Consider the following 26,078-nt stretch of genomic DNA (forward strand, 5'->3'; position numbering starts at 1 on the left):
ACTATTTCCAGCACAAATCCAAACCATAGCCCCATAGTAGCTACTATGAAGAAAATTAACTCTATCTCAGCCAAAACCAGCACAGATGTCACTTGAGGGTCAGATTTCAAGTGTTGCAGAATGATGATGTGACAGCTTTAAATGAGATGAGACAATGTCTTCCATGATCAGTGCATACATATATATTGAATAATAAAAAATACAGCCATGTCAGAGAAGAGGCTGCTACAGTACCTGAGTCAAGACAGTGAGATTGTACCCAACATTTTTATTCACCAACTATAAACCAAGGTATTTCATTCTCAAAGGGTATCCTACTTGTCTTTTGGAGAAAGCTTTCGCATGGTTGAAGCAAGGAGGGACAGCATGGGAATTCAGGCCTCTCTCTTGCATTAGCATAATTAAAACCTAGATTATTTTGCATTTAAACTCATTTTCCCCAAATATGATGTGTTATTTGTCCATGCACACGGATTTTGTGAAACTGAATTCCTTATGATGTGCAAAGCATTCCTTGTCCTGTCTGGAGCACAGCTGTTGGGACTCAGTCATATTACAGCAGTTTTCTGAGATACATTGATATTAGGTGGGATTGTTAATAAAAAAATACTGCTCTCTCTAAACCAGAGTATTTTTCCCATTGTGGTGTTTGTTACAGGTAATTTAATATGAAGAAAATGAAATTATTACAACTGCTTTGATCCTAAGAGCAGCAGTGAGCTGAGGAATTAACTCCTGGCACAATACAAGACTGATGTAGAAGTCCCACTGCTTATTCAGGTAATGCATCACTCCATAGTCCCCAGCTGCCATGGGTATTTCAGAGTTATTTTTTACCTCGACAGGTACATAGAATTACAGAATATGCCAAGTTGTAAGAGACCCATGACCTAACTTCTGTCTCTGCATGGGACAGCTCCAAGAATCACACCATGTGCCTGACAGTATCATCCAAACACTTCTTGAACTCTGTCAGGCTTGGTGCTGTGACCACTTCCCAGGGGAGCCTGTTCCAGTGCCCAACCACCCTCTGGGTAAAGGACCTTTCTCTAATATCCAACCTAAACCTCCCCTGACACAGTTTCATGCCATTTCCTTGGGTCCTGTCTCTATTCACCATAGAGAAGAGATCAGTGCCTGGCCCTCCTCTTCCCCTCATGAGGAAGTTGTAGACTGCAATGAGGTCTCCCCTCAGTCTCCTCTTCTCCAGGCTGAACAGACCAAGTGACATCTTCATAAAGCTTCCCCTCAAGGCCCTTCACCATCTTCAATATATTTGCTTGTGCTTATCTCCCTCTCTGAAATTTAGGCACTTGATTAAAGGGTCCTATTATTGATTAAATTTTCAGTAGCATCAGAGTGACCTCTCCCAAATGGCATAAGCTGCATTGCCTCCCACGTGTTCTATCCCCAAAGAAAATTGTCTCTCTGGAAGGTAGAAAGTCTCTAATTCCCATCACTCATATGTGCATGAGCTGTCATTGCTGTGCCTGAAAAATAATGGAACTGTGGCATAGAAGTTAATTACTGTTATGTACGAGACTTATAGGAAGTGATTATAGACATCTATAATAAACTTAAGAGGATCACAAAAGATACTTTTCTAGACATCAATGTTGAATTTGCATTTATAGGTGCAAATTAAGAATATAGAATAAAACATTAAAGTGCCAGCATCTCTCTCTGACTTGCAGTTCAGACAGCTCCAAAATGCAGGGTCCCAAATGCACTGCACCATCTCTCTGTAGCTTTCAGATCTCAACTGGAATTAGAAATTAGTTTAGTGCTCCAAAAGCACTGATACTTCACATAATGAGAAAAAAATTTAATTAACTAGCTTTTTAAATAGTCTTTGAGGATATGAATGTTTAGTCTACCTTTTAATACAAGGGCACTCATACCAACAATCAAGGAATACTTTCTGACCCACTCAGTGGATAGTTGATGTTCACATCTCCCTCAGACCTGCCTTTTTATCCAGCAAACAGAAGAGAGAACTGTGCTAGTATTATAACTTCGCACCTGGGCTCACGATCCCCTGTTCTTTGCAGTTGCTGGATTGATTTCTTTTGGCCAGACTTGGAACCAGTATTAATTTGCTCACCTTCGCTGCAGACAGGCATGACTTACACTGAGGCCTCTCTCAGGCATGGACCAAAAAAAAAGAAGAAAAAACCCAAACAAAACCCCCCCATTCTATTCTGCAAGACGGAAAAAACTGATTCTCCCTGGAGAGACCCTGGTGGGAGGTTGAGGGTGCTTTAGTCATAGAACAACTGCATGCACAAAGTTAGCAGCTGAGCTAGACAAGCCTTGCGTTGTCCATGCAGACACATGCTCATGTCCCTTTCCCACAGCCCTCGTGAAAGGCACAAAGAAGTTGAAGCAGTTGGAGACAGTAGCCTTGAGAGGGTCAAGCTTAGAGCAACCATCCTACTCCTGGTGTCACAGTGGTCCCCTGCAAGCTGGGCCAGGGCAGAGCCGGAGGAGGGGGCTCACCAGGTCAGCTGGTGCCTGCTCAGGCCTCTGCTCCCATCATTCTTTTTGTGCTCTATTTTGGCCATAGGGCTATGGAGTAGTGACACTCATGTTCCCTGCCAAATGGCTTGCTGACAAATGTGTGTGAAGGGTCGGTGGGGACGGAGGCATGGAAACTGGGGGCAGACTGTGTGTCAGCTGACTTACATTCAAAGCAACCAGCCACTGAGGATGGAAACTGGGAGAAACGACAGAGGCAGATGATGGCTTAGTCATAACAGCTTAAAGGAACATGTGAGATCAGCCAGAGTCAAATCAGCATTACAAATACCCCTGTTAAAGAGAGACAGCAAACTGCGTCTGTGGATCTTCTGCATTGTGCCCTTTGGATTCATCTACCCTGATCCATATTACAGTCCCAGGTTGTTCACCATTTCCTAACAACTCTCCCCAGCTTAAGCCTGATGTGCCTACAAGCACTTTCCAGCTCTGGAGAATACTCTCATCTTGTCTATGGACCATGACCAAGGGCTTGACTTTTGCCCTCCTCTCCGTTCAAGGCTTTACATCTAGGTTATGTCTACATCTTGTTGATACTTCCTAACTAGCCTCTGCTGAGGATCACAGACTTTCTTCTCAGCCATGTTGTATCCACCAGGGATCATAAAATCATAGAATGGCCTGGATTGGAAGGGACCTCAAAGATCATCTAGTTCCAATACCTCATACTGCTCACCTCCCTTGTTTTAGGCTGTAAGCTCTTTGGAGAATACACCACCTGTGGTTACAAGTTTTTACAGTACTCCAGTACAGCAGAGCCCAGGCCTTAAGAACATAGCAACACAAGTCACCAGCCCTCTGCCCTTCCCCACAGCTCATTTTGAGCTAAGCTGCTGTACCCGATTCTTGCTTAGAGGTTTTAGAGCTAAATCTCTTTTCTAATTATAGTACTATACAGAGAAGAACAGTTTTCTTTACCAGAATAAGTAATGACCTGATTTCTATGTGCAGTGTTCACAGGGGAAAGCACAAAGCCAGTCCTGCTCTATTCCTATAGGATCTTGTATGAAGAGTCCTGTCTAATCTTTGGCAAGTCTTATAGAAAACCTGCACTGCCGCAAACTAAGGAAAACAATGAATAATTCATTTTCTTATCTGTTTCAGGATTGTTTTCTGCAAAACATCTATTTTAATAATTCATGTGATCTTTAGCTGCACCGTACTGCAGATGCAAGAGTACAGAGGGGAACCCTACTGTTTTTCTCAGTGTAGCCTGGAGGATTCATTAGTGCAAAATTCGAGTTCACATTGGACCAAGTTCCAAGCGAGGAGTGAGGGGTGGAAATCAGGCTGGTTAACAAGATTCAAAATAGAACAATTATCTGAAAATCATAATTCCAGAGGATTCTTGCTATGATGCCAAAATGTTCATATGCTGATGATGCCAAGCTTGTCAAGAGCCAACTGGGGGACAGAGGGAAATATATTCAGAATTCTCATATTTCCCTACATTGTATACAGAGTTTCCCCTGTTTTCCCAACTTGTCAAACACATGGACTTAGCATTTATAGAATTGCACTCCAGTTACTATTTCAGGCTGTAACTGATTTCTACCTCAGTCAGATTCATCCAAGTGGTAGAGCTGTGGATTGAGGTTTCCTCTAGAGCTTAGGCAGGAATGACTACAACCTGCAACACCCCACTAGCGGACAAAGCTGCAATACTGGTCACCCCTGTGGGAGAGTCAAAAACCTCTGGACACATTCTGACGAAAACGACACATTAAAAGCTAACCACAACCTGTGAAGGGAGGGATTTAAGGAGGAAATTATGATCTCACATAACAGAAGCCAATGATTCTTTGGGTCAGTAGTAGCAGATCTGGGTTCATGAACCTGAGCACTCCGTTCACATACATCCTGCTCTGTCTAACAGCACTTATTTCAACCGGAGGCATGCTGAAAATGCCCTGCTTGCAGCAAAGTATTTCGGCCTGCTAAGTCATCACCACTTGGTTGTGCACACAGTGGGTACAAGTGCTTTTAAAGATTGCTCTTCCATTAAAAACGACCATAAATTAGTCCCCTTTACCCTGTACATGACAGTAAATTTTTCAACCCAGCTTTGGTGCTGCTCCAGGAAACAGCCTGGACATACCATTCTCCAAGACAAATCACACAGATAAGATGGACCTTGTTTGCTTCTAAAAATAGTACATAGAAATACCACCAGCACCAGAAGTACCTTCAAAAAGAGACAGTTAAAATCATAGCAAAAATATTTCTCCCTCCCTCAAAGGAAAAAAAAAAGCTACAAGCCAAAAAGTTTCAGAAGCTGGAGTAGCACTTGCTCTCCTCCTGGCTGTAGTCAAACCCCCCAGGCATAGATCCTCTTGGCTCTCACAGCTCCAGCTCCACAGATGCTGGTGGAGAACCAAGGTTACTGAAGGCAAGTTGGTATCCACCAACGTTGTTAAAGGAGCCCTGGTATGAATTTAAATACACATTAACTGGGATAAGGAAGTGCTGTGCCATGAGAAGTGGCTGAATCTGTAACAGAGAAATACGGACCACCCTTATATAATTCTACACACAGAATTAAAGAACTCCAACACTACATGGACCTTTTTTCTGGGTTTAAACAGATCAAGGTAATCATTTCTGCATTTTAGATCACATACAACTTCCCCATATTATGTTTTCATCATTCATATTTTCATCTCCCCACCCAAGGCAAGATATTCTGCATAGGTTCAGTATGCTGTCTTGTATTTTATAAAGTAAATTAGCAGCTGACTTTTTAAAACTACACAGGGCTGCATGGCACTGCCAATGTAAATTTTTTGCCTGACAAAAATTACCTGTTAAAAAAGAAAGGTATAAAATTGCTTTACATTCTGGGCAGGCAGCACTTGCTTCCCAAGATGCACATGGCCAGGCATGAACCCGTGGGAGAGGAGATATCTGGTGAAGTGCAGTAACCATGGGGCTGTGGAAGGCTTTTCAAAAGACCCAACAGAAATCTTCTTTATTCTTAATTAAACCAAATTCTGCACCTTGCAGTGGCTGATAAATACTGGTTCTACTTTCTTGAAATAACCTTTATACCTTTTTTTTCCCCGTTTCTTCATTTTCTTCTCCCTAGGGACAGCAGGACCCAGTTTTTGACAGGTCAGTTTGGATTTGTGTCAGTGACAGTGTAAATTCTGATTTCTTAAAGAAAATCTTACGTTTGCATCATGGGGGTCATTCCTGGGGAGGAGGGAAGGCAATGTCAGACAAACATCCTCCCTCAGCAGCACACAGCCAGTGTTAGGCACTCACCAGGGACATTCTCTGCCGCAGGTTTGGCAAGGATTTTGAGAACAAGCATGTTAGGACAAAGCTGAAGCACAAGAGGGTAGGATGGTAAGATGTGAAGGCACCCACATGCAAGGGCTCCACAGGAGAAGGAATATCACACTTAGCTTCATTAAATCCATTGCCCTGAAAGACAGGAAAATTTATCACCCAAACCAGTTAGATTATAATGATACAATCTGACATGGAGTCAGATGACATTTTCTGATTTTATTTGAAGTTGACACCTTGAGACAAAGCATAACTGAGAGGATGACACCAGTAAGAAGGTAGCAGGAATACTTGTGCCTCCTTCCCCTTCCCTCAACTCCATGAACTCCAGTGCTGAGTATTAAAAATAAACCAGTGTAACCTAACAAATTGCAGAAGGTATTTCAGTCAGAGTGGGACAAGGAAAGAAAGTGAGAGTCGAACACTTGAAACTATGAAAACTGTTACTAGAAACTTATTTTAGAGGCTTTAAGAGTGACACAAAAAAGTCCTTGAGACCTAAAGACTATAAATAACAACTTTCCAAAATCAGTGGTAGTAAGTTAAACATGCAGAGTTTTATTCCTTGTATTTTCATGCAAAATATGTGAATGCTCCCTATTTCCAAATTCATTGGAGAAGACTAATTATTGCAATACCCATAGAATTTTGCTGATTAACTCCACAATGAGTGCAAGTTTCCATCCCTGCAGAGAAGCCTTGAACCCTATCTTACATTTCAGCAAAGAAATGAGAGAGCTTAAATCCAATAAGCAGTTTCTCAAGAAGTTTAAATATTCCTATTGTTTTATTTTTTTTGCTTATAAAGTCATGGCCCAAGCAGTAACTAAAATGATATAAAGCACCTGATCTAGGGAAGCTGAGATCACACTTCAGACTTGGGAATACCACAGAGCTGCTACTTCCCATTTTACCTGATCCATTAAAGTAAAACAGCTTTCATCTGTATTACTGCATATCTCAAAAATAAAACCCACATTGCTTCAGTTTAGAATGATGTATAATTTATTGATATAATTCACAAGTAGTTGGACACTACTCAGTTTAATCTCCATATGCAAGTGATTTACACAAACATATAATACTAAAATTGATTGCTTAGAAGGTAAAAAATACCATGGGTATGAAATGCCATGGTAGATGTTGTTCAATATACTACACAATCTTAGTGTCAAACACTTTTACTCACTTATGGTTTTAGAAAAAAGGCAGCTTGCCATTTTAAATTATTTTTTATAAGTAGTCTGGGAAACTCAAGAGGAGAGGTTTTGCTCTAAACCTTCTGATCAATTATTTCTCCCAGATCTTAGGAACTGAATTGACAACAAAAGCAACATTTTCAGTAGTTCAAACAGAAGATTTAGATTTTTGACCCCCTGAATTCACCAAGCACCACGTGACCAAATCACGTTGCCTTCCAGCATGTGATACGAAATACTAACTTCTGAATATTCAAAGGAATGTGCAGGAACTTAGACCATGCCTTTGCATGGTGGTGTTGGTGAGAACTGCCTGATGTTATAATTTTTGGCCCCTGCCAGTATCTGGTAGTTGTGAATGTGTTTGCAGTTCACTGTGACTGTATTAGCATCACCAGACCATTTGGTATTCATGCAGCTGATCGTAATTCTGCACAAACTCTTCTCACTGAAACTTGTGTCTCATAAGCCTCGTTAATTTTGCATTAAGCATATAGTGGCTGTACGGAGAAAACTGGACTTTAATGTGTTTGCCTGCATCAGATTAAATTACACATATTATCTTCTAGATGAGGTCCAAACATATATTTTGCTTGAAATGCCAGTAGTTATGCCAGCCTTAAAACATATCGAGAAGCTAAAAAGCTTTCACAATACGAGATCCAGCTACTTATTCCACATATACAAAAACACAGCTAGAGAAATACAATTCAATTGTCAATGCTGAATTATGAGGAAAGTCTAAAAAAATAGAAAAACTCTGATATCTGGACATCAATTCAGAAGGTAACACTGCATAATGAGGCAATATGAGCACCCATTTAAAATGAAAAATCCCCCACCAGAGAAGCATAAGGGGATCATGTTACAAAAATAGATGAATACTGCGCCAAAAACATGCACACAATTGCCATGGTCATCCAGTATGCTAGTGATGGTCTAACAGTGGTCTAACACAAGAGTGAGACAGTATTTCCAAAGAAATTCAAGTGAGTAACTACATATTGATTAAACTTTCTGATGCAGCAAAATGAGGGCACAGAGCCATCTCTGGGTTCTGGAGCTGTTTCAAGATTCGCTTGTAAAATTTCTCTCTGACACGATTGAACTCCATTATGTCCAGTGGATCCTCATCAATCCAGAATTTGTGGAATTCATGCATTAAGTAGCCTACAAAATAATAAAAAGGGAGAAGAGATGAATACAGTAAGTAAAGATGATATAAAAAATTAGAAAGAAGCCTGCAATTAATAATTATGATCTGCACAGGGAATCCTGGTCACTGAAGTCTGACACTTCAGGACACTGGGCAGGGACAAGACTAAACGTATTTTGGACAAAAAATTGGATGAATATTACACACTGGCAGAACTTCTCACCATAAACACAAGAAGTCACTAGTTGTCTTGACATATGGATTCACTAATTGTAAAATCCCTTTTAAAAAACACCCCACTATATAAAATGAAGAATATTGTTAGATCTTCCCCCTCCAAAATTTAGGGGATTTCCAAGAGGCACTTCCTGTACTTCAGCAGTGATGATGCCAAGTGTGCCATGGAGCAATGCAGTTTCATGCACTGCTTGTACAGTCAGAGAAGGAAACAGAGGCCAAGACCAGTGAGCCAAGTGCAGTTCTCAGCTTCTAACGTGTGTCCCCACAGCCTGAGGGAGCAGAAGGGTGCAGATGAGGTGACGTGGATTCAGCATTTAGGAAGTCCATGCAGTACAACCACTGTGTCCCCCTAGGTTGCTGCCTGGTCAACGTAATTTTGACTTTCCAGTTCAGTCAGGCAGCACGTAGACATTTAATGAAGCCTAATGTTATCTGGGATTGAAGGAAACTTGAAGGAAACATAGGATGACTGCAGTAGGGAGAGAAGACAAACTTTAAGAGCATAAGAATAGGGGTTTATCAGACACAAACAGACAAACTCTGGACAAATTGTCCTTGCTCCAGGGAAGTTTATATGTTGGTGTTTCTCTACAATAAAATCCATTTGATAACCTCAAGTTTTTCATGGGATAACCTGTAGTCTTTCCTAGGATGGCAGATGGGGCGTATATGAACATCCACCACCTTCACTGGTCCATTATACCAAAACCACAGAAGTTTAATCCAGTTTCATAACTCATAGATTCATGTGCTTTATGGATAAGAACTGTCAAAACCAGCACTCCCTCCACTGTCATCCCAATGGACTGGGTATGCTGGTCAGCAGACACACTGGTTGTGGGGCAAAGTCTCAGGCCTGACTAAGAGAACAGTCCATCCTGCAGCCAAATTTTTATAGGTGGTAACATGACACTGCAAAGGCACTAAAACATGTCTCTTCTTCCCCCAGATTTAGTGGTGGGAGATTTAGACATGGCAAGAAATACAAATCAAGAATAGGATATAGAATCATAGCATTGTTTGGGTGGGAAAAGACCTTTAAGACCAATTCCAACTACTACCCCAGCACTTCCAAGTTCACCACTAAGCCATGTGGTGCCACATCTACATGTCTTTTAAAAACCTTCAGCGATGACAACTCCAGTACTTCCCTGGGAAGCCTGTTTCAGAGCTTGATAACCCTTTTGGTGAAGAAATTTTTCCTAATATTCAATCCAAACCTCTCCTGGGGCAACTTGAGGCCATTTCCTCTTGTTCTGTTACTTGTTACTTGGGAGAAGAGACTGACCTCGACCTCCAACCTCCTTTCAGGTAGTTGCAGAGAGTGATGAGGTCCATCCTGAGCCTCCTTTTCTCCAGGCTAAACAACTTCAGCTCCCTCAGCTGTTCCTCATAAGATTTGTACTCCAGGCCCTTCCTCAGCTCCACTGCCCTTCCCCGGACACACTCTAGCATCTCACTATCCTTCCTGTAGTGAGGGAACCAGGACTTCACCTTGCTGAACCTTTGGCCTCAACACATTGATCCAGCCTGTCCCAGATCCCTCTTCAGAATCTTCCTGCCCTCCAGCAGATCAACACTGCCACCCAACCTGGTGTTGTCTGAGACCTTGCTGAGAGGGCACTTGATCCCCTCGTCCATATCATCAATGAAGTTATTAAACAGGACTGGCCCCAGTACGGAGCCCTGGGAAACACCACTGGTGACCAGCCCCCAGCTATCTGGGTCTGGCCATCCAGCCAGATTTATAGCCAGCAAAGAGAACACCTGTCCAAGCCATGAACAGCCAGTTTCTCCAAGAAAATGCTGTGGGAAACAGTGACAAATACTTTAAGTTTAGATAGTGTTACTCCCACTGTGCAAAGTGCACAGCAGGCCTCTGCTGTAGAAGGGATGATCAAATACAGGGGAAAGAGCTGGGAAAGCATTAGTTTAGCAGGGGAGCAACTCTGCTGAAGTGTGGAGAGTAATATCTGAATGTAGATGGAAGTATCATAAGACAGTTGGATTTATGGGGAAGCAAATTCCAGAAAGTCCTTAAAGTCCCTTTACTTTCTTCTTATTATTTTAAAAAACAGGAAGGTCACATGTTCAGGCACTTAATGCGTTTTTTTGATTTGTGTTTTTTTGTTTGGTCTGGGATTTTGGTTTTTTGTTTTATTTTACCCCTTGGTTTGGTAGTGGAATCTATCACAACTAAGAGCTGAATCCAAGCATCCTAAAGACAGGAGAGCAAGACTAGCACTACAGTCTCTGTGTTGTGTCAGCAGATTATTTATTTTTTTTAAACTATGTCTAGTACAAAACGGGTTAGCAGAGTACAAATTTTGTATTTCCTGACCTCCCACCCCTTCACCCCCCCACTTACAGAATGTCTGCTGAAAGTGAGTGAGTGTTGGTGCTTCTGGAGCAACGTTGTAGAAATGAGTCTTCAGAGCTCCACTCACAAGCAGGTTGTATGCCAGGTCTGTTATGTTAATGCCCACAATAGCAAAAGAGTAGCTGTAAGAAAAAGCAGCAACATTTGTAGAGAGTTCACCTTCTTTCAGCACACTGTAAGAAACACTGATGACCCTGACATTGCAGATTTCGTGTGTTACTGAGGTATATTAATTTTCTCCTTTGTGAGTTTCCAAGGTGCGTATGGGGTGGAAAGCAAGAAAAACATTTATCCTGGATGCCTCGTACATTCTACCAGCAGGTTTTCCTTGGGAAATACATGAACACAGTGAAAACAGGAGATTCATCACTGTGCAAGCCTTTTCAGTGGAACAGCACTGATTAGTTCCTACGAAATAAAAACAAGCACAGATGTCCCTGTGCTCCTGTGCTCACCTCTGCAACAGGGCAAGGACTCCACACGGTGGCTGTGGCTGCAGGATGACCCACCATTTGCTACTTTAAACTATCTGCCCCACGGGAACTCATTACCCACAGTTAGGAATATCAGATTTTAACAATCCATCCTATAAAGACATTCATACGGCTAAAAAGCCTGTGAAAAAGATCCATCTGAGTCACCTCACACTTCTTCCTAGAAGTGAACTAGATACACAGGCCAGAAAACAGGCAAAAACCTAAGTCAAAGCATACTGGATACGAACCCAAGAAAAATCAAACTCATGAAGCAAACTCCTGTCCTGCTAAGAGATATCAAGTGAAGTATATTTAGGCACAACAGAACCCAGAATCTGAAAGTTTATTTGTGAGACGCGTGCATAAAGAACTTGACATTTCTGGCAGTGATTATTTCCCAAGAAAACACATAAAGTCTCACACTGACATTTATTGATAAAAGAAAACATATTTGGATATTCAGTGACAGTTTTTTTCTTCTCATCTAAACACAGCTGTCTTCTGTAGACTGTTCTGGGTATTTTTTCAACTGCCTCTATCAAGTAAACTAAAATACTTTCCTTTTCTTCAAACTTTGCTGTATTTCAAGAGGAAAAAATAATAAACACTAGTCTAGAAGTCAACTGCAGCATGAGACCTAGAGGCGTGTTTCACAGAGAAGTGAAATATGGACAGTAGGATATATTACAGATCTTCAGACACACACAGGAGGAACATCCAGTTCCATACTCGTGAATAATGCAGCTGCACCAAACCCACTTCTTAAGAAGAAAAAAAGTCATTACAATTTTTTCCCTATTGTGTTTTCCTAAAAGCAGTTCAGAACCTGGCTTTGACAGCAGGAAGTGACATTTGATCACATTATACACGTTAAGAAGAATTAAACATATTCATCACTGCACTACACGTATAGCATACAGAGAAAGGTTCTCCTTGCTACAGAATTTTTGGGTTATTTTTTTCTAAATTTAACAAACTGTTTCTCCTGTAATCTTTGATCAACACCAAGGTGTGGTTAAGACAATAGATGCTCCCAGAAATTTCCTTTAAAATGTAGCCAGGGAACACCTTTTTCTGCTCAAATATACAGCATCATTGTTACCTGCAACTTTAAAAAGATCTTTAAACTTACCCAATTGCCTTATCAAACTTTTTCTTCTCCCATTCAGCTTTGCTGAGTTGGCTGAGGAAAAAAAAGTAATTAAAACTCAGATATTGCCATGAATTACAAACTGACAAATATTTTCTTTCAGTTTCTTTGACATTATAACATTTGAACATGATATTTTACTTCCATTGACATGGCTAAGCATGTTTAACTCTGCTTCTGACCGCATGGATTGATATAAACAGACTTGAAATGGGTAACTGGCTTTGTATCATTGCCCATAAACTTGTCTCACCGTTATAAAATAGGTACCTATGTCAATGCTCACAGTAAAAGCCAGTTCTTTTCTATATTGACCACAAAGATGATCCACTTCAGTTAAGTTTCAGCTATACAAAAAGTTGAAATTACATTTAACTAATCAAAGATGGTTAGACTCATCACTGGAGGCATGATTCACCTGAGGCAGCAAGCCTGAAAAATACTCCTCTGACTGTCAGTTTTTATGACTATCCAAATTAGAAACCACTCAACGGCCAAAAATAAGGAACAGCATTTTCTATTATTTGGCATAATAATGTGGAGATTTTCAAGGACACAGAAGAAACCTCCCTTAAAATAAAATTAGCTAGGGAACAGATTGATTTTAGACTAAATTTCAGCTGTTCAATGATTTTTAAAAGCCATGTGATCCAACCAGTCAGTCAATATTGCACTAGCCAGGTCTGAGTCTATTCAAATGAGGAAGTTTAGCAGAAATCATTGCCTGCATTTATACCCAGCTAAAAGCAGGCATGGAACTGACCCTAACCAGTGGGCTACAACCTTGACATGGCTGTGGCAGTTTTGCCTTGGTTAAGTAAGTCAGAGTTTGCAAGCTTTAGATCCCACTTTATCGACAACCATGTGTGAAAGCGTAGTTCTTGGACTATACCTGAACTACAATAAGTACATATTACACTAAAAACAATTCCCTGAGCTTCATGTAAATATAGTATATTTATAGTCATTAAGTATTTAAGATATTAATAGGTTCATATCCATCCTCACCTGAGTGTTACTACGTGGCATGCACAAGGACAAAACTTCACCTTCTAAATGGCTTAGCATACAGAACACCTTATTCTTCACTCATTCTCTAAAATCTTAACCATCTTTGCAGGATGTGGCATAACAACACTTAGAAAACCCTAGGTAAAGATGAATAATAAGGATGGCACACATAGGATGTGGGTAAGCAATACAGTTCAACTAAGACAGAAAATTCATTGATCACGATCCTATCAGAAAACAGCACAGCTGCTAAGCAACTGCATCAGGAAGACCACCATGGGCACCCCCAGCAGCATCTATCCTTCTGCTGAATGCTCTGTCAAGGCGTAGAAATTGCACATACTCACACAGCACTCCAAGACTGCCCTTGGTAATCAAACATGCAAATGAGGAATACTAATATGTTCCATGGGCTTTCTGTCATAGAATTACCTTGGGAACTCAATCACAAAAAAAACCCTAAGGAGATCAAAAGCTTCACAGAATTCAGATGTAGACCAGCTGTCTGGACATCTAACATTTCTGGCAGAAGAAAAATGCCTTTTAAGGCAACTGATTTCTATGTAACTGGATAAGAGCTACCGGACCCCTCCAATAATTATGGAGTAAATCTCATATTCCCAAATTGCCCATAACACAGCTTTTGACATCTGAAAGTACCTGATCTCTCAACAATCAAGACAATGGACTCACCAGATTGGGATCATCATTAGTGAAGGTAGACAGATTATATGACTATAAATAAAGGGCCCTTTCAGCTCTGCTAACAAATTTTTGGCCTAGACTACTTATGATTATCAAGTCAGTCACTTCAGCTACATCAAGCAAGGTGAATTTAGTTTTTGATATATTAACATGCTCATATGCACCCAGTGTTGCACCACCAGCTATGTTTGAGTCAAGTTTGAAGAAAAGAATATGGATCTCTTGGTGTTGCAACAAAGATTTTCAGTTTATAACATGCCAAATTGCAGTACGGTTTGATGTTTATTTACATGTAGCATCTCAGAAAACTTAGAGAAAAGAAAAAAAATACCTTAGTTCCTTCTTAGTGACTTCTCTTTAATTATGAAAAAACACAAACAAATTAAAAGAAAGGTAAATAAAAATACAAAAATCACTTGAAATTAGAAGTGAAAACATTTAACACTAAATTTAACTATTTCCAAGATTCAATATACAAGTTCACCTCTTGTACTTGATCAGTTTACAGGATCAGTACTTGAAAACAGACAGCATGTGGCAATACCCAAGCATACACCCAACAAAGAGAAGAAAACCCAGCCCCATTTCTGAGACAGAGCCAGAACAGTGCTCTCTCAAGTTATTATTTCAAGCGTTACCTGTATTTAGGGTGAAGAGAATCAGAGAGAACTTGCTGAGCTACCTCAGTGTCCCATTCAGCAAAATACCTGCAGACATATATAGGGTATTTAGGGTGAGTTGTCAAAGAAACACAACAAAAAAAAGCATCTTGAGACATACTGAGCTGTTCATACACACCCTTTTAAAGGTCACTGCATGTGTTACACAGTATGAGGAGTGTGTGACATGTTAAACTCTTTGAGCTACCACTCAGATCTCCAAAATAAAAGATTAAAGCAGCCTCAAACTACAAGTGCAATCCTGTAAGTGTTTAGTGAATGCGCATTACCAGAGTCCCTTCTCTACCCATCCTACAGAAAATCAGTTGCTTATTGCTAGAGCATGTCAGGTGCTGAGCTCAAGAGAAAGCAGTTCAGGCTTCTTGATCTGGCAGATTCATTATGCAAGATAAGAGTCATCACGGAAGATTAAGAAGTTAAAAACACAGTAGGGATTAATTTCCCATGGAAGTTCAAAGCTGGAGTCAAGAGTCCAGATCCTTGAGTGAGCTTTGCTAGAAAAGAACATACGGACAGTGGATTTTATGTCCTTCAATCTGTAAAAGCAGAAAATATTTCTTTTTCCCCTCACAGGAAAAGGTTATTTTATCAAATGTTTCTGAATTACATAACTACCTGCAGTAAATACCTGGAGAAAATAACAGGCATTAGACAATTCCCAAATTACCAAGCACAGCTATGGTACTAACACCTGGTGTTCCTGAGTTGGAAGGAAGAAGTGATGTAAACTCAATGCTTCATTTTGAGTATCAACAGAAATTGAAGTAGCAGTCAAACCACAGAAGTCTGCCATCAGTGGTTGCATTTTAAGTGTTTTGCTTAAGGATTCAACACGAAATTCCCAAAGAAGGTGGCTGAGCAGTAACATAACCCTCCCACCCACATACTTCCAGGGCATTTTGTTGAAGGAGATCTAGATACTGGTGAAAATATGCTTTACAGTTTCCTTCTCGTGGGAAGAGAATGCTAACTCACTGTGTCACAGAGAAACTAAAAAAAGGGCTTAGCAAGTGGTATTACCAGGTTGAATGAGGAATACCGATAGAGAGGAGAATTCCTTGAAGAGAGAAACCCTCCAAAAATTAGGCAAGCAAATAAATTCTTTCATTTGTTTAATATGAAGTCCCTGCCACTTTTATAAGTTATTCTCACAGACTTGCTAAAATCTGCAAGTAATGCTGCTTTTCATGACTTCAGACACACACAAACCCATATACAGAGGAACGTACTTACACCAAGTTATATAAGCCCAGGAGACCCATCCCTCTAAAGTCTGTTTTAGGATCATCACCTTGGAAACCAATTTCACACCATTGCTTTGAAATCCGAGCTTTCAGTGGTGAATTGGGCTTCAAGCATTTCCACAACTAGGAAGATTACAAGTAAAACATAATTAAACTTCCACACATTAGTATGGCTTTTTTTTTCTTTTTAAACTAAGTTCTGATGTAATGTCACTGCATTGCTATCCCAGAAACTGGAACACAAAATCAAATTAAATTCTTCTGTGTGTGCGTGTGTGGGGGGAAATCCCAAACAGCTCTGAAGAACTGCAGATGTTTCAGCCCTACAAGGCCCTTCCGACCTTATTGACAGCTGCTGTAACATCTCACACAAAGACTTGTGTTGCTCACGCTTTGTTCATCAATGTGGTGTCTGCCTCCCTAAGCACAGAGACAGGAATGGGCTGGATTTGGTTGTAAATCACTGACAGAGCAGCAGGCAATCAGCCCTCAAGTCCCTGAGGCTCTGCAGCAATCTTTTCTCTGGCATCTTTTGCAAGTCTCTGGAAAGGTTATAAATCAAGAGTGCTGACTTGGCTACAACAGTGCTGAAAAGCAAATCAGAGAATACACACAAAAAAATAAAATCCATACAAGAATAGCATGTGCCACCATCATATTTATCTAAGGGAAGAATCATTCATTGATCTCACATTAAAAAAAAGGCGAAAATGATTTAAGAAGCCAGATCGCCAGCTGGAATAAATCCACTCAGCTGCACTGGTCCAGTGACTTTAGTGCCTAAATACTATGTTGCTGGGCACCTAAAAGCAGCCTAAATTGACGCCTGTCAAATACAAACCTCATGTGCCGTATCTCAGACTCACTCTTTCCAAAGTATATTAAGAAATCAGTATTTAGAATTAAGAAAAAAAGTGAATTAATAACCAATCATGAGTTGGTGAGTGAGGCCTCAAGAAATGCACTTAGACAAAGCCTATCCAAGGGAAAGAGCTGTATACACATTTCCCCAGTAAAAAACAGAAATTGTTTTAATTTTAGCAATCCTAGCTGAATTTAAAATTAAGTGCCCTAGGAATGTTAAAACTTTAATGATTTCACTTTGCAATGACTGCGTAAAGCATCATTGCTTAAACCATATTTGCTATCTTTTAGCCATCAACAGTAAATACAGTATTAATCATTAGTTCAATCACATTAAGTTAATCTCTCTCTCATTCATAAAGTGCCCTCCTGGTAAACATGAATAAATGATACTCATTAGGAACTTGAATTACCCATTGCAGAGATCACTTGGCAGAGTGCATAGAAGGAATGAAAAGCAACTGGCCTATTCTTCCACGGTGTGGGTTGGAAAATGAATTAAACCCTTGGACATATTTCCATTTGACATTTGCAAAAGCAAAACACCTGCTGTAAACAAGTGCTAATACTCAGGTGAAACTGATACTTTTTTCAACAGTATGAGTTTGCATAATGTTGCATAAGCTGCACTGTTTAATCTTTCCTCAGACAAATACTGTTTCCATTCTGCTTTTATGCTCAAGCAGTTATGTTTTTAAAGCATTTACATGACTACACATCAGTGCTGTCATGATTCTCAGGACCTTGCCCTCACAGGCTGAGTGGCTTGGAAAGAGACCACAGCCAGCTCCTTGGTCTTTCTCGCCTATGATCCCATCCTCAGACCCCACTTCTTGCTCTCTGGGCAGTGTAGATGCCCAGTGTATTTAGGAATGCTTTCTTGGAGCCAAAGGCACTCATTAACCAGCAGCGTTATTTTCAGGGACCAACAATGTAGGCTCACCTCCAAGGCACAGGCTTCCTCAATGGGTAAATCTGTGTGTCCTTTTAGTTAAAACTCACTCTACCCCCAGAAATTCGTGCATTAGGCTGCACTGGGGCTGGACTTGAACAGAACGAGTCCATCTGCCTAAGCCTGCTTGATGGTTAGAGCCCTCCTTCAGGGCAACTCTGGATTTTAACAACTCCTTGGTGAGACTCCCACCTCTCGGAGGGTCAACCTTAAATACAGCAGCTTTCTAGACACCTACACAGACTCTGAGCATGTGAGGTATTTTTTAGAAACAGTTATTTGCATCCGACAGTGCCTATATAATATGCCTACTGGGATTTTTGGAAGTATCTGGAAGGCTGAGTAACTACGGTAAAATTTCCAAAAGCTCTCACTGTAATTTGTGTAAAGCACTGCACTGCAAGATAGAGTGTGGTTTGGATGTAGTGGTATTTAAGTTTTCAATATTTTTGTTTCAAATATGTGGAAAAAAACAAACAACAACCAAACAGGTTTTTATAAGAATTCTGAAAATTCTCTAAGAAGGCATTTTGCTTTCAGATAATAAGCTCACCATCACTTATTCTATGTTTATTATCATTTCTCTGAAGTGTGGAATAGGGTCAGAAACAGGATTGGAAGAAATACCAGGGCTTGCTATTAGACTATTTTCCAGACCCTTTATTCTTTCGTCAATTGCTTTCTAATACAGGAATTCACTAGCTCTTCCTCTGCTTATGGTATCAAGATAAAAAATGCTTTTATTGTTTTATTTTATAGTGTGAGGCTTTCCTGAAAGCATGAAGGAAGTAAAACCCAATTGGTATGGTTTTCATAACTCTACCTGTATTTTCCAAAGAACAGTTTCACTTTGTTTTCATTTCAAAACATATTTGGTAACTATAAATGTTAATCCTTCCATTCCACACAATAAAAATCTAGATGTTTGCCATTGGGATACATAGCTATTGTCTTCAAAGATAAAAGGAACTGAAGAAAAAATTTTTACTCTGGTTAATTAAGAAAAATACCCTTCTTACATTGAAGAAAGCTGTACTGAAGTAGGACTTAGGGCTATTTTTCCAGAGCTCACTGCAGGTAACAGCTCTGCACTATAAGAACTACGTATCCAATGCCCACATATAGTCCAGCCAAGGAAAATCCATTCATCAACCAGGGAGTGAGCTGCTTGTTTGGCAGGTATTATACCCAGACCTGATTATAATGCTGTATAGTTTTGTCTTAAAACAAGTACACGATGGAGGAAGGTGACAATACCTCTCAATGTTTTAAAGAGGTTTATAAACCAGGCTGTTTGGAGCTAACATGAACAAAGGATGCCCTCTAAGTACCTCTTAAGCACTCACCTTCAGAAGCATTTCTTCATGTTGCGGATTCTCTGAATCATACGGCTCTCTGCGCAGCTTTTCGACCTCTGCAATAAGATTTCTGTACCCCACAATCTGCAGCAGGCATGCCTGAAGAGATACTCCCAATCTGAGGGGGGGGAGCAACATAATCCAACTCAATCATACGTAGCCATGAAACAGGGTTACCATGTACATACACATTTAATTAATGAGTAGCATTACATCCATGAATTGATAGTCTAACACTTTAATTGCAATGGGAAAATTTCCAAGAAATCAATATTACATTAAACAAGGCCTTGTGAAATGTACAGTCATATTTAGTGCCTTTCTTAGATGATAATATTTGGGATTTTTAAAAAAACTGAACAGTGATTTTCACATTGAGATCCCATTACAACTATACGCAGCAGCATCGAATGTCTACAACAAGCACATTACTTAATCTTTCTCCTCATTCGAGCGACAGTTTCTCAAACAATACCCTAAGATCAGATATGTGAATTTGAAAAGGGGTGAGGGGGAGACGAAAGTCAGCAAAAAGCTAAAAATATTCATTTTGCTTCCATGCCACAAAAGCTAGCATAAAGAAGCCAAAACCCTGAAGTAATAGAGTTTCAGAGATCTGCCGCCAGGCAGGGTTTTTTTGGTCTCATGTTGAGAATTGTCACAATGGTTCTTTTCATTATAATGCAGATTTTGTGTTTCCTTTTACATTTCCTGATGCATCATCAAAAAACCCAAAACCAAAACACATGAAAAAACATCCCCCCAAAAAACCCAAATCCCAACAAAAAAAACTGCACCAAGCAGCAGCTTATTCAGTTTACGTTAAGATTTTATAATATGAAATGCAAGTTATGCAGTACACAACTGCCATGCTCATAGAAATTTTTACTTCTATATGGGAATAAATTCTTTAATATTTAATGAATTCTGAAATTATCAGAACATCTAGTATGAATTTGGAGGGCATAGCTAAGTCTGCACCCTCATTCCTCTGTGGCATGCAGGTTGCACTGATATTAAGCTGTACATGTTCCTCATCTGTCTTGTCTGATATACTGAAACATATTGTTTATTCCATAATACTGTTAAATTTTCTGAGTAGAAGGATTTTCACTGCTTATCTTTCGAGGCAGGTCCTGCTTATCTAAACTGATCTTCTTCTATGGCAAGGTGAACCGCTTAGTGGATGAGGGAAAGGCTGTGGATATTGTCTGCCTGGACTTTAGCAAGGTCTTTAACATGGCTTTACACAGAATTTTCCTGGAGAAACTTGCTGGTCATGGCTTGGGCGGGCGCACTGTTTGCTGGGTAAAAAATTGACTGGATGGCCCAGAGAGTGGTGGTGAATGGAGTTACACCCATCTGGGGGCTGGGCACTAGTGGTGTTCCCCACGGCTTAGTTTTAAGGTCAGTTCTGTTTAATAACTTTCTTTACCAATGATCTGGACGAGGAGATCAAGTGTATCCTCAGTCAGCTTGCAGATGACACCAAGCTGAGCGGGAGTGTTGATCTGCTGCAGAGTAGGAAGGCTCTGCAGAGGGATCTGGACAGGCTGGATTGATGGACCAAGGCCAATTGTATGAGGTTTAACAAGGTAAAGCACTGGGCCCCTCATACAAGAAAGACACTGAGGTGCTGGAGTATGCCCAGGGAAGGGCAACAAAGCTGGGGAAGGGGCTGGAGCATAAGTCTAATGAGGAGCAGCTGAGGGAGCTGGAGGTGTTCAGCCCACAGAAAAGGAGGCTCAGGGGAGACTTCATTGCTCTCTACAATTACCCGAAAGGAGGTTGCAGCCAGGTGGGCATCAGTCTCTTCTCCCAAGTGACAAGTAACAGAACAAGATAAAATGGCGTCAAGTTGCCCCAGGAGAGGATTAGATTAGATATTAGGAAAAATTTCTTCACCAAAAGGGTTATTAAGCCCTAGAGGAGGCTTCCCAAGGAAGTGGTGGAGTCACCATTCCTGGAGGTATTTAAAAGACATGCAGATGTGGCACTTAGGGGCATGGATCAGTGGTGCACTTGGCAGTGCTCGGTTAAGGATTTTAAAGGTCTTTTCCAATCTGAATGATTCCACAGTTAATCTACAGAAACAGAGATGTCAGCATTAGGCCATTTCTAGTGCTGCAATTGTATGCTATTTGAGGCTATAACCCTTTAAGAAAAACTTCTGCAGCATTTTCCCTCCTTTGCTATTTATCTGTTTATTTTGGGGGGCTTTGTCCTTTTTTTTTTTTTTAACATGCTTCATTTGCTCTAGCCTTCAATTTTACAGAAAGACTGCACTTCAAAAAAGCTGAAATGCCAGACAGACTGCATGTGAAATACTGTAGTGTATCACTAAACCACAGCCATAATGTTTTTAGCTACTCTATAGCCTCAGAATAGTTTAAAGAAGCAAACCACAGGATGTGGCAAAGCAGAGCAATTTTATATATATATACGTATATATACACACACATATATACACACAATTTTATATTTTATATATATATATATTTAAGATACACATTGCAGATCATATTCAAAGTAAGCCATGTTTCCACTTTATCTAAAAACAGTCAAAAGCTCTGTGCAATGTTATTTGGGTGGAGGTTTGGGGGTGGAATTAATTTCCCCACTCTCCTTCTCATTAAGGTTTTGTTCTCCTGCTTGCCAAGCACAGGAATGCTGGTGAGTTGCTGATGTCCCACGCCTCCTCGCTGTCATCCTTGTACCGGCTGTGGCAGTTCTTAGAGCACAGGAGCAATGTACCTGGGCATGCATCCCCACTGTACTCATCTTCAGGTGCTCCACCAGATGGAGGCAAGTCCAAAAGTGGAGCAGGGGAATGGGAACTAGATGATTGTTATGTTCCCTTCCAACCCAAGACTTTCTATGATTCTATGTCTACTTCCATAGTTAGTGTAGACCGCACATGTCACCACCTGGTTATTCAACCTACTTGCTCCTACCACTAAATATAAGCGCTTATCTCAGAGGCATTGACAAAGGAAAATTACTGTGTCCTGCCTCCTCCTCTTCAGGTCACAGCAGCCCACAGCCTTCAAGAAAAGCTCAGTGCAAGCACCCCTGGGGAGCTAGTTCAGCTCTGCAAAGATGCTACATTAACAAAAATGACTGCATACAGATTTGCAGAAACACATACAGTATGACACATGCCCCCTTGTCCTTACCCTGGGAGATTTCAAGTCTACTATGCAAGGCAAGGTGAGAGCTTCTGAACAAGACAGTTTGGATGCAGGTTTTAATTGTTTAAGAGAAGACAAGGCATTGGATTTTCTTTAATCATGTCTAGAGAAACAGCTGACCTGCTTTTGATGAAATTTTTCCAGAAAACTTCAGTATAAAATAGATGGCTCACACGTAAAACTTCAGTGCAGTGTCCAAAGTTTAGAAGAACTATGATTACTTTAATATAAGGAGTAATTTAGTGGCAGGGTATGTTTCTATGTAGGTGGCATCACCTTGCACTTTTCAGGCCCCCATTCCTCACTGTTTTAAGGAGATATTTTACCAACTTGTCTTTTGGGTTTTGTTGTTGCAGCAAGACCTTGTTTATGCTGCTGATCACTTAAAGAAAGGTAGCTATCAATGTATGGATGCCCATTTTGTATATCTACTTCAAGCTCGGGAAGAGGAGTGAACCTCAGACTGATTGCCTGAATAATACAGCTTTCAACACTTCTCCCGCTGATTGTTCCTTAAGTTGGGGCTGTGAAGTAAGGCAACCACAAAAGTGTTACTGCTTACTCTTGAAATACACACTTGTAAATGTAATGGTTGGTTGTTAATCTCTTCTTACCAATATCAGTTATGTCGTATCATTAAAACTTGTGTTTGGAAAATTAAAGGCAGTTTTAAAATATTAACCAGTATACTGTTTGTATCAGTTACAATAGGATGATTTCTTCCCTGTTCAAAAGGTCACATATAGCCTTGCTAAGAAGCCATCACTGTCCTTGCCAGGACTCCCTGCTTTGGTGGAATTGTATCCCTGGGGAAGTGACCCCCATAAGTCCATGCATCAACAATACACTAAGACAGTGTGATTCAGGAAGCAGCTAGACAGAACTTGCTTATTACAGTCACCATAAAAGATCATTCATTTTTCCATAATTTTTTTGACAGCAGAACTGAAGTTGGAATTGTATGCTGAGAGACAGAATTAATCTTCAAATCATGTGCCACAAGAACTATGGAAAACCAGCTCTCCACGGACCTAGGCACTGAAGATATCAATAATTCCCATTTATTTTGTAAGGAAACCATGAACTTACTGTGGATTTATATCTGGATTAATCCTTTTCAGCTCCATGATGTCATCTATTGTTTTTTCAATAGCATCAGGGTGAACATTTACTGATGTTTGCAGTCGCTAAAAAGAAGTTTTAAACAGATATTAATTCTTATAAGAGCTATTACTCAATAGAATTTAGCAATGGCAAACGTGATACATAAAAGCTTCCAGATTAAGAGTCCAGAAGACCCAACTCAACATATATGCACATCTTTCCAGTCTATTCAACCCTACTGACTAGTTTCAAAACACTCCCCCTGTAAAAACTTGAGTTGCTTTGCCATGCCCTTGTAGTGTATTGCATTTCTGTGGCAGCTGTCAGTGAAGGATCAAAGGCCTCAGTGCAGATCAAGAAGGAGCTTCAGACCATCCACCTAATTCCACCAGAATTGCTAGCCTTTATTTGACATTCCCTCTCTCAACATGTTACAGTAAGACAGCACAACATTTTTCGTTTCACTTGTCATTGCACTTTGTAGAGATGCTCTTGGATGTTCAGCATCCAAAAACCAACATGTCATCTGAATTTTCTGATGCTTCATTTGTAAACTACACAGTTGCTTAAATGCAAGCTTTTAAATAGGATTCTGCCTTTCTGTTTGTACTAGAAATATATTTGGAAGCACTATGCTGAACTAAGAGCTACATGACATCATTTTTGTTAATGCTGAGGTAAGCTTTTCAACATCACTCATTTTCATGACAGAGAATTCAAAGCCTGAATGGTATTTAACATATACACAAATGCCTTAGAGAAGAACTTAGGTTAGCACAACCAGTGGCACAGTGAAAGGATGAAGTGACAGAGGTTTTTCTCCATTAATGTATTTAAAATAAAAGAAAAGAATAAAGTTGGTAAAGTTGCTCTTCCAGTTGTGCAAGTTGCTTTTCAGACAAAAAACCTGATTTTTTTTGGTAAGTGTGTAAGTGACTGACTGCAGATTACAGATATTCTAAGACAGGATGAGGAATCAAGCCAAGAAACCCTGAATTACAAAACATCATTCTCATCTTCTCCACCATGGCTTGTTTTCCCCTTGATTCCATCATTGCTACAGTGTGCCTGTCCCTGGAGCATAGGACACTCTACCTGACTTTGCAAGATCACCTGCTATTGCAGCCACAAGACCGTCTTCAGTTGAAAATTGTTTTAATGTAAAATCATATAAAATCTTAAAGTGATTTTTTGGGAGGGCAAACAGCAAACTGAACAATCCAACAACACGAGACACAATAGAAAAGGTGAATGATGAGATCTTTCACTTACCTTACTTTTTGAACCTTTCAGTGATGCCTCTGTAAGAGAACAGTATTTGAAAGCACCATGTCAGACAAGCTAAATTTACACTGGACCCATTTAACAGTTTATTTATGATAATGTCATACTATTTTTAGCACGTGCAGAACTAAGTATTTGCAGTTACCTATTTTCATAGTTCTGGCAGCTCCAGGTTTGGTATTGTAACAGATCCTTTGCAATTCACATTGACCTGTTAGTTTCCTGACCACGAATTTCAGGCAGCGCCACAAGCATTTGCAGTAGAAGTACAGGCATACCTGGACAAACATCCTGGCAAAAGAAGAAGTCTGAAAATAAGAGTCTGGAGCAAAGTTTGTTTCAATGCTGTCACCACCCAAACAGAAAGTACTTCCTCATCCTAAATTCCCATTGCCTAAGGAAACCTTTAAAGCAAAAGCAGCAATCACACTACAAACATTTATCCCGGTAAATGTTAAATTGTGCTTTTTAGTCTTAGCCAACAAAACAACTCATGCACAAAGCACCAGAACTGGAAGCACAGTCAACTCCAGAGTTCTCAGAAGAGTACTTATAAAAAGTCTTTGTCCCCTCAAAAAAAAAAAAAAAAAGCCGTATAGTTCCTACAAATGCTTTGGGGAAACATGAGAAGGGAGTACAGCTCACCCTGATATAATGGATGCTGAGGATCCAGGGAGTGATTACACCCTGGCTTAGTTTTGCCTCTGCAACCAGCTGCTCCAAATAGATTGGCTGGTTATCCTGACAAACTTGACATCCTGACAGCATTCATGTCAGGTCCCTAAGAATTAAAATTAAGGAAATCAAAGCTTCCACTTCAGCAGAAAGGGTGTTTAAGAACCTACCCTGAGGTTCACCAGCTCTTCCAAGATCAACTGTTACACAGCACTGATGCTGCACAAAGTACAGAACTGACAGTAAGCCAAGAAATCCCTTATTTAGCTATTGCATCTAGTTTTGAGCCCCGGTAACAGAAGACAGACTTTGACAAACAGGATGTATTTCAGTGGAGATGGTAGGACTGGACAACAAACCCTGTGAGAAGAGGCTGGGAGAGCTGGGTTTGTTCCACTTGATGTAGAGATACCTCCAGGGGGAACTAACCACAGCCCCCAGTGCCTATGAGAAGATCATGAAGGAAACAGAGCTGGGCTCTTCACGGTGCTGGAGGGCAAGTAGACAAGGGACAGCAAGTATGATCACAAGATGATCAGTCTTGTGAGGAAAAGTTTTTTCACCATGGGGACAGTCAGGT

At 40.3% G+C, this 26,078-nt stretch overlaps 1 protein-coding gene across 3 annotated transcripts in view; it reads right to left on the minus strand.

The window, feature by feature from the left end:
• Positions 1-6,811: 6,811 nt before the first annotated feature.
• The window catches only part of ELMOD1 (ELMO domain containing 1), a 45,804-nt gene continuing 26,537 nt past the window's right edge, over positions 6,812-26,078 (minus strand). For all 3 annotated transcript variants that reach the window (XM_027658142.1, XM_027657298.1, XM_027658973.1), the window contains exons 4-12: positions 24,969-25,114; positions 24,812-24,840; positions 23,525-23,622; positions 19,233-19,362; positions 16,060-16,193; positions 14,785-14,853; positions 12,413-12,463; positions 10,793-10,926; positions 6,812-8,198 (exon numbers count right to left, since the gene is read on the minus strand). In XM_027658142.1, the coding sequence (XP_027513943.1) occupies positions 8,026-8,198; positions 10,793-10,926; positions 12,413-12,463; positions 14,785-14,853; positions 16,060-16,193; positions 19,233-19,362; positions 23,525-23,622; positions 24,812-24,840; positions 24,969-25,114 (964 nt within the window). In that variant the 3' untranslated portion in view covers positions 6,812-8,025. The remainder of the gene's footprint in view (positions 8,199-10,792; positions 10,927-12,412; positions 12,464-14,784; positions 14,854-16,059; positions 16,194-19,232; positions 19,363-23,524; positions 23,623-24,811; positions 24,841-24,968; positions 25,115-26,078) is intronic.

The sequence above is a fragment of the Corapipo altera genome, unplaced genomic scaffold (assembly GCF_003945725.1).
Source record: "Corapipo altera isolate COAL_440 unplaced genomic scaffold, ASM394572v1 0, whole genome shotgun sequence".
NCBI lineage: Eukaryota > Metazoa > Chordata > Aves > Passeriformes > Pipridae > Corapipo > Corapipo altera.